The sequence below is a fragment of the Podarcis pityusensis genome, assembly GCF_964106645.2.
Source record: "Podarcis pityusensis genome assembly, chromosome: 2".
Classification (NCBI taxonomy): domain Eukaryota; kingdom Metazoa; phylum Chordata; class Lepidosauria; order Squamata; family Lacertidae; genus Podarcis; species Podarcis pityusensis.
Genome location: NC_138029.1, coordinates 4,371,797 through 4,380,705, shown reverse-complemented (window position 1 = coordinate 4,380,705; position 8,909 = coordinate 4,371,797). Strand labels below are relative to the sequence as shown.

Here is an 8,909-nt window from a genome sequence, read left to right as displayed (position 1 = left end):
ATCTTACAAGGAGAATCAGTGACATAACTTATGAAATCTACAATTACATCTCTTTGCATCAGCAAGTCTCTGGGTTGTGTCAAATCCTCTGTGTGCAGACAGAATGTACTACCAGCCTTCAGTGGGGCTTTGCTCCCCTGGAGCCCCCTGTGTGCTCCAGAAGATTGAGCAGATTCTGGGGGACACGTTGGCGTCCACCATTTTGAATCAAGATGGCACTCCCTACTAGTTCTATATATTTGAGAGCAACATCCATGTCCTGATGGAGAAGAGACACCACTGGCAAAGTAAGCTCGTGCTGAAGCATTATTTTAAAGATTAGTTTTATTTGGAGAAAAACAAAAAAACCAAGAAGGGGGGAGGAGGGAAAATTTTACATAATAAAAGACATCTCCCAGTAAGTCCACACAGATTACAAATCATTTTCATAGAAGATATTTTGTACAAATTTTACATGTCTTCAGAATGTGTAAAATGCACCTCAATCCATTCGTGAACCTGTCCTGATAGCGCAGAGAGAGATAAAGAGAGAGAATAGGAGAGAGAGAGAGAGAGAGAGAGAGAGAGAGAAAGAGAAGGGAGGGTAGAAAATGCTTCTGGGGTATGCAAATTAGCACTTTACCTCAAATATAGCCTCTCCCCCCAGCATTTCACACAGTCAAAGCAATATTGCATTTCAAATCAATTATCTGCACTCAGCAGGGTCTCCCCTCCCATTCCTTTATATCCTGCCCATAGGATGTGCCACTACTCTGTGTATTTCAAAGGACTGGTTTAAATTGTAGCTAAAATTTACTGAAACAAGACACCAACCACGGCAGGCTTTACAACACGCCAAATCCTGTATTTGACTCAGCCAGAATTGCTTCAAGAGGAAAATCACACTGTTCTCCTCCCCAACTAGGTAAAAACTGGCAGTTCCCTGGTGAGCCCGTGCACACCTCCCAAAAGCTAGCCAGATCCTCCTCTGCAGCCACCATGTAAATCAGGCTGCTGAGAGTTGGCTAGTAAAACCTTGTGCTGCTTCAGTTCCACTGTGTGGATTGAATTCCCACTTGCCCTACCCATTAATTAGTTCAAGGAAGAAGAATGAAAGGACCAAGACTACTGGAAGAAATGGAAGAGATTGCTTGTCTCTGTGTCTGATGGTGTTGGCGAAGGAAGCTTTAAAAAGAAATTTAGGGGACTAAAAGTAAACCCTTTTTGTAAGGGCTGAAGGAAATTTGCCATTCATGTTGTGTACCTACTTGCCCAAAAGTGAGGAAGGAACTTGGAACAGTCACATGATGCTCAGTCAAACTTTCAAAGACTCTTGCTACCTTTAAACAGTGCCCAAGTTTAAAACAGGTGCAATTTAAATTTGTGAGAGTGGTTGTGGTGGTACCTCCGTGATTAAAAGGGGACAGAAGAGGAAGGGATAGGAAGGGGGGAATTCAAGAAAACTTTATAGTCTCCAGAAATTGCTCTTTCAACTAATGATTCCCATAAATCCAATGGCTCCTTCATATATATTGCAACCTCCTTCAGGGAGGTTACCAAAAACTGATTCCATATGGTGGAGCACCTTGACATACAAAAAGTTACTTTCTGCATGGTTCATATGCAAGGCGCACTTTCCACATCAGCACTGCATGGTCCTGGTGACCACTAACACAGAGTGTCTTTGCACCATTTGGCCAAACTATGTGGAAAGTGGCTTTCAACATAGAAGCCAACTGTCAGCAGCCTTTATTGTTGGGGACAGGCAAGGGTACAACCCCAGGATCAGCTCTGAGGCTTCTGAGAAGATTCCTTTGGTAGCAAAGGTTTGCTACTCAGCCTTAGTGTTGCCTGGGGCTTCCCCAAACCTGATGGATTTCAGAGGGGGACACCACCACCACCAGGGCGAGGTTTCTAACTTAAACCTCAGGGATTACTTGAGTAGAGATGTCAACTCTCTGCCTTGAAAAGCCATCTCATCTCTTCCCCCAGCCATCAAGGCAAGACTGCTCTCCTCCTTTTCCCAATGCACTAAAATGCTTTCAAGTTCGTTTGAAGCTTACACTGCAGAAGTCAACCAACCTGGCAAAATGAGGAGACAGATCTTAGCTGTCCATGTCCCCACTGTGCTCAACTAATACACACCTGGCCTGCTCAAGTGCTAGCCTCTCTTTTAATGGGAAGGACCTGGGGCTCTGGACGTGATTGGAAGCTGCATGAAGTCACACTCAAGACACACACTGGGCCTATTCCTTTTTTTAAAAAGACACCTGCCATTTTCTCTCTTGCTATACTTTTTTTTGCAGGGATTTCTCCAGTTAGTTCAATACTTTAAAGGCTGCAGCAGCATGCAAGAGAAACTGTATCACTTTTTCATATATTTTTTTAAAGAAAGGTTTAAGAAAGGTCTCTCCAAGGAGATGTTGACTTGTAGGCTTTTATTTTTCTGTCTTGTCTGAATAAAGGTTTGGTTTTGCTTGCCGAATATTCCTGGGTGGCAACCGGTAAGGAGACGGCATGGAGGGGCTGGAGAATTTAATCAGCGTACTCATCCCCCTCTGCTTCATCGTCACCATCCACTGACAAAGCAGCATACTTGCTAGCACAGCTAAATTTCTGCAAGAGAGGTAGGGAAGTGGGTGTTAAAACAGCACTCAAAACTGGACACTGAGACACTGAAAGTCATCCTGTGACAAGTTTTATACATAGGGCTGTGGGTATCAGGTGTTCCTGGGATGGTGTAACACAGACATTAGAGAAGGGTGGGATGGCTACATTCTGGGCAGATAAAAGGCAGAATGCAGGGTGGGAAATCTTTTTGGCCCAGATCTTTATTTCCCCCACCTTGAGAGCCAGCTTTTGCAGATGGATGACATCGCCCACCTGTCAAAGCTGGGCTGTCAGGGTGGGAGAACACAGTGACCAATCAGGAATGAAATCAGCCAATGCAGGAAGAGTTCATTCCTGCTCTCTGCAGGGATCAGGTTGCAGAAGCAGCTGGACCAGCCAGGTGGGTGTGGTTTGAGGAAAACAGCCTGACTAAATTCAGACCACAACCTAGAGGTGTACCACCAAGGCATGGCGGATAAAAATGGCAGACTGGGGGACCTGAATTTGAAACCACACTGGGCAACCTTTGGGCTGATCACTGTTTCTCAAGGTTGCAATGAAGGAAAAAGGAAAAACAAGCTCCAAGCTCCCACTATGAAGTGGGCTTTGTGGCCAAGATTCTTTGCATGCACTTCCAGGGCAAATTTCTTGATCTGGTCTTTGTTCTGTCTGTGGCAAACTTTATTTTTTATTATTAGTCCATCCTCCAATTAACAAACAAAAAACTAAGAATTCAATAACCAATGAGCACAGTTTGAGAATATAAACAAAACACAACTATCTGCTTTACAAGAGTACAAACTTGGGATTTTGGCACTTCTACTTCCAGCTGAGGATTTAGAAAACAGATGCTTGGCTTTCTGTGACATTCGTGTGCATCCTGTTCTATCAGCAGAATATCCTCTATCAACTGGTGAAGCCTATATTCCCTTCTCCCCACTTTTCAGAGCTAGTAATAGGAAGTAACTGTGGGTACCAGTGATGTAAAAGCTTCTCAGCAAAAAGTCTGAATGTAGCACAAGGATATTTTAGTTACAGAATTATAATCAGTTAGTTGAATCCACAATTAACTGAGTAAAGTCCTAAGGGAATCCCGATACATTCTGGCACATTGAATGACAGAGAGCTGCTGCCTAATTACACCAGCATTTGACAATCACTGCTCAAAAAGCAACAGATTCAGCACTTACGGGGGTAGGGTTCTCTTCGAATTTCTTTGGCTCAGATGCAGGTCTTGAGTCATGCTCACTACTCTCTTTCCTGAAAAAGAAAACTGCTACCATGTTAATAAGGTGACCAAAGGACAAACTTTACACACATAGAATAATGGCAGTGAGAGCCATTTGCTCCATACTCAACCCATTAGGTGCAACCCACACTCCAGCCCTATGCAGATGAGTCTGGACAACCCAGAGCTCTGTGTGCCACAGACAGCAAACTGCAGTCAGGTGTTCCAGCCTCCAGCTGCTTTGTATCAGCTTATAGTGGATCTCCAGCATTCCCTTAGCTGCTCACTGCCTGCTCCCCGGCACAAGGTTTCCAGAGTCAGAGCATGAGGATGTGAAGACAACTGTACCTATCTGAGTCTTGCCAATGGTCTCTGCTGCCTCCATCTCCAGGACCACACCCAGAATTTCCACTTCGGCCCTTCGGAGCACTCTCCTTCCCTTCATCAGGTCGGTTTTCATCACCTAAAGTAAGTTGAGACAAATCTGTTATTCCATCTTGAACTAATTTCAGCAATGAGATGTCAAGTTAGCCCACCCAGGTTACTAGTACCCTAACACTAGGGCTGTGTGATACATCAATAAATAATTTGAAAATGGTTTGAAGAGCTTGTTGTGGTAACATTTTTGAGCCTGCACTAGTGCCAGAGGAAGCCTGATAAGGTGCTCACCTGCCTGCTTGTGCCTTGCTTCCTTTGCAGACAGGCTGCCTCCCTCCTCCTGGTTGCTCCACCTGCCCACATCATCACTCCACAGCCAAGCCACTGTGAGGGGCGATCGCTGGGAAGGACCTGCCTGCCTGTGATTTTAAAGCACTGCGTTGCATGCTCCTCTGCAGAGCCCTCCTTAATTCTCCCCTACTTCCTTGCAGCCACAGCCAACCACAAGAGCAGGCGGCTGGCTAATGCAAGTATCACAATCCCTGCAGAACCATCTCTGCCTCAGCTCCGCTGTGCAAAACAGTCTCTGCTTCAGCTCTTCCCCTAATCCTGTAGCCACAGCCAATTGCAAGAGCAGGCAGCACTGAACAGCCTTCAAAGCAGCAAGCTCCTCAGATGCTATGAGGCTCTTGCTAAAAGTGTGTAATAAAAGGTGCCAGGCTGGTAGGTGGCTTCTTGCTCTGAGTTCCTTTCTCCCATTAACGGGGGTTATTTACTTCAGAGTGGGGGGGGGGGGGAATCGTGCCCTGTCCCTTTCCCCACCTCAATGTGTGTGTGTCAAGGTGTGTGCAATGATGCCTTCCCTTGCCTTTCTGAGACACGAGGTTCTAGCTCAAGAATAAAAAAGAGAGCATAGCCATGCCCTTAAAGCCAGCCCCAGCTCTTTCCTTCCTTCTCTGTCTGTGAGCTACATGTTGCCTGTCGTAGTAGCTCACAGACATGAGGCCTCTGCTGCCTTATGCTCTCCTATGGGAGAGGATGGCTGGCCCTCAGAGGTCCCTTCCAATTCTGTGATCATCCTACAGGTGATGCAAGTATTCTGTGTGATGTGTCCTGCCAGGGAAGCTTAAAACTTCACTTTCCCATATTCTCTGAAACAGCAAAGCCCGGGGGGGGGGGGGCTGCTCCATGTGCATTTTCTCCCAGATGCCATGAGGTTCTTGGAGGTGGGGGTGGGTGGGTGGTCTTTTGGGAGGCCCTTTTGTGGGAAACAGAGTGGAGAAGAATTATCAGTGGCCTCCTTATGCTGAAATGGGAGATTGGGTAGTTGTTGTGTGGGGTGAGAATGATGGGGAGGGTGTTGTTGGTAAGCAGTGCAAGCAAATGCGTCTCTACTCACAAGCAAGCCCTACTGAATTCAAATGGGGCTCACTCCCAGGAAAGTAGGTTTAGTTGAACTCAATGAGGCTTACACATGCCTAGAATTCCACTGGGACCTCTGAGTAAGGAATCAGATGATCTACCACTTTCATAAATTTTAAATATGCCCACAAAACTGCAGCAATATAGTCTCCAGAAATCTTAAATGGTTTCATTGAAGCATGCTATCAAGAAGTAAAATTTTGTAACAGTTTTAACAATAAGTTAAAGGTAAGTAAAAAATTATCAGTTTTAGAGTAAGACCCTTAAGTATTAGGAATTGCCAGGACATTACCACGCTTCTCCTCTGCATAGCTACAGCCGTATTTCAGACATTGTGATATATCAAAATATTGTGATGTTGAAAACCAGATCTCGCCCAGCCCTACCTAACACTAAGCAAGTTTCATTTCAATGAAATTTACTACTGCTTGCAACAAAGTACCAGCCTTAAGGTTTGTTTTCCACCCTCTTGCTCTTCATTTTTTCTTCTCCTAAAAATGTGGAAGATTGTGTGGATTTCCCTACTTTGTAATTAGGAAAGGTGAGTCCTCTTGACTTGGGTTGCCTCCCTGAATTTTAGGGTCATCATAGTTTTCTGTATTACTCCATTATTAAGTTGAACTTCCAAGTATACTGTGCCAATTTTCTTATCAACTTGTGATCATCCTGACCACAGAACCTACCTTGCCTTCAGCAAGAAGGGAATACATACACATTTACCTGCATGTAAGCCCCACTGAACACAGTGGGACTTACTTCCAAGTAAACAAACGTAAGGACTGTATTACAAGTTTCTATTACATTGGGCAGGAGAAGTCAAGTGGGAAGATGCCGCTTGTCATTCGCCCGTCAAACCATCAACAACTGAACATGTGGCAGATTACTGAAACCAGGATCCAGACAGAGAAGTTCCCCAGACTGAATTTAAGGTGGCTCCTCACTGGACTCTGCTGCCCTCTCCTGGCAAGCTAGAAAATAAATCTATGAACTACACCTGCAAGCAATAAGCCATGACACTGGGAACTTTCACGACTTCTTAGTGAACAGGGAGCAGAGATGTCTTTTTCTTGGAATAGCTATGAAGTAGATATTTTGAATTTTGAACCCTGCTCCGTATCTGCAATTATTTGAATTTGTTTTTTGGATATGGATTTTTTTTTGTATGGTGAAACTGTTTTGAGATGATTCCCGGGAAGAGATTAATAAAGAAAGCAGATAAAAATAAATGAAATAAAGCAGACAAATAATAATAAATGCAGCTGCCAGCCACAAGAGCCATTTCCTCAAAGCAGCGTACGCCCAACACAGAGGAAGTAACAAAGAATGCATGTGTATTGCCAGGCACAATAGCTGCACACAACCACTCCTCAATCCCCAGGGCTCTCTCTCTTTGCCCCAAAGAGCCACAGGTAAGTTTCTGCACCCGAGCCTTACCTTTCCTTGGGGCGTTCTTGGAGGGCACTCCATCTTCTGAAGGCAGGGGTGGCATAGCCTGGCTGCCGCTGCAACAAAGAACACAGGAAAGCAGCGTTGATGCTTTGTGCATACTGTACACTCCATGGAAGTTGCTACTGTAACTCCACGTCACATTCAGGTGTGTTGAATTTTTCAACTTTCAAATTCCTTAAAATGAGGGGTGCCAAAAAGTTGTAACATGACTTGGGAATTCAAAAGGTATTTTGTTTAAATTAATATAATTTAGTTTTGCTTGGCAAGTAAAATGTGTGTGAAATTGCATAGAAATCATTGAAAATGATTGCCAAGAACTTGCAGCTATATTATTTAGTAATTTTACTTATTTATTTAGCATTGTTGCATTTTAATGTTTCTTATCTATAGTGAAGCTAGCTTTTAAGCTGGGGGTGGGGGGGCCTGTCTGGCTAGAGGACCAGATATTCATCTCCCTTAATCCTGACAGGTGAGCAGGGCCACCCACTACCCAGCATTACAGAACCACCGCTCTTTCAACCCACAGCAACACAATATGAAAGAAAATAAATCCCCACTTCAAAATCATGAGTTCCGAATAAAACCTACCCCAGTGAACCAAAGCTTACTTTGGTTTCCATTGCACCCACCTTGCCCACAATCCCTAACATTTTGCTGTCACGTTTTATGAATTTTAAAACAACATAATTTGGGTTTCTATTACGCCTTAGCGTAGTACAGCCTCGGCCCAGTATACCTGAAGGAGTGTCTCCACCCCCATCGTTCTGCCCGGACGCTGAGGTCCAGCGCCGAGGGCCTTCTGGCGGTTCCCTCATTGCGAGAAGCAAAGCTACAGGGAACCAGGCAGAGGGCCTTCTCGGTAGTGGCGCCCGCCCTGTGGAACGCCCTCCCATCAGATGTCAAAGCGATAAATAACTACCTGACATTTAGAAGACATCTTAAGGCAGCCCTGTTCAGGGAAGTTTTTAATCTGTGATATTTTACTGTATTTTTGGTTTCTATGGAAGCTGCCCAGAGTGGCTGGGGAAACCCAGCCAGATGGGCGGGGTACAAATAATAAATTATTATTATTATTATTATTATTATTATTATTATTATTATACCATGCTTTCCATCCCTCCTGCAGATTAAGTCCTTGGCTGAAAAGGGCAGCCCTGCCAGAGGCCCTCACCTTGTAGGGGAATGCTGGTCTGAGTCGGAGCTCTGTGAGCGGGCCGGGTGAGAGTTGCTGCTGCGCTTCACCCAGGCGTTTTCTTTTGGCGGAGGCGCTGGCATCACCTTCAGAGGAAGCTTCTCTTCCCTGGGAGTCTTGGAAGTGGGAGACAGACCTTCATCCTCTTTGCTGCTGCTTTCATTTTCCAATGATTTCTCACTCTCCCTCCTTCGTGAGGCTGGAAGTGCAGGATACAATACAACATGGGCTAAGAAGATATGCACACACACCCCAGCTGTATGATGGAAAGCACTTTTTTCCTGGACCATTCCCTAGTGATTCTGGGTTGGCATGCTTTACCAAAACAAACCACCAAAAACACCCAGTGAGTTTACAGAGCAGAAGATCACAGAACAAGCCTAAACTGGGCCGTGTGTTTAATCCACAATACAATCACAAACCTGTGAAAAGGATCTGTGCTGACAATTCCATTGTTTGATGAAGAGACTTCCTGGTTGGTTTGCATGTCAGTCTTTTTGTCTTTCCTGGGGCAGAAGTGATCAATTGCTCATATAAAGTAACAGAAACATCCAGGTTTCTAATGTAACTGATTGGGGGTGGATGTGCTATTGCCCAATTAAAGGTTTATGCTCTATCGTGTGTGAGTGCAAGTGGGCATGCGTGAGGTGT

The 8,909-nt window shown here is 44.9% G+C and overlaps 1 protein-coding gene across 2 annotated transcripts in view; it reads right to left on the bottom strand.

Annotated features, from left to right (window-relative positions):
* Window positions 1–306: 306 nt before the first annotated feature.
* The window catches only part of EIF4B (eukaryotic translation initiation factor 4B), a 35,235-nt gene continuing 26,632 nt past the window's right edge, over window positions 307–8,909 (bottom strand). For both annotated transcript variants that reach the window (XM_080990017.1, XM_080990018.1), the window contains 5 exons: window positions 8,238–8,457; window positions 7,052–7,119; window positions 4,166–4,280; window positions 3,780–3,849; window positions 307–2,595 (listed from right to left, as the gene is read on the bottom strand). In XM_080990017.1, the coding sequence (XP_080846143.1) occupies window positions 2,515–2,595; window positions 3,780–3,849; window positions 4,166–4,280; window positions 7,052–7,119; window positions 8,238–8,457 (554 nt within the window). In that variant the 3' untranslated portion in view covers window positions 307–2,514. The remainder of the gene's footprint in view (window positions 2,596–3,779; window positions 3,850–4,165; window positions 4,281–7,051; window positions 7,120–8,237; window positions 8,458–8,909) is intronic.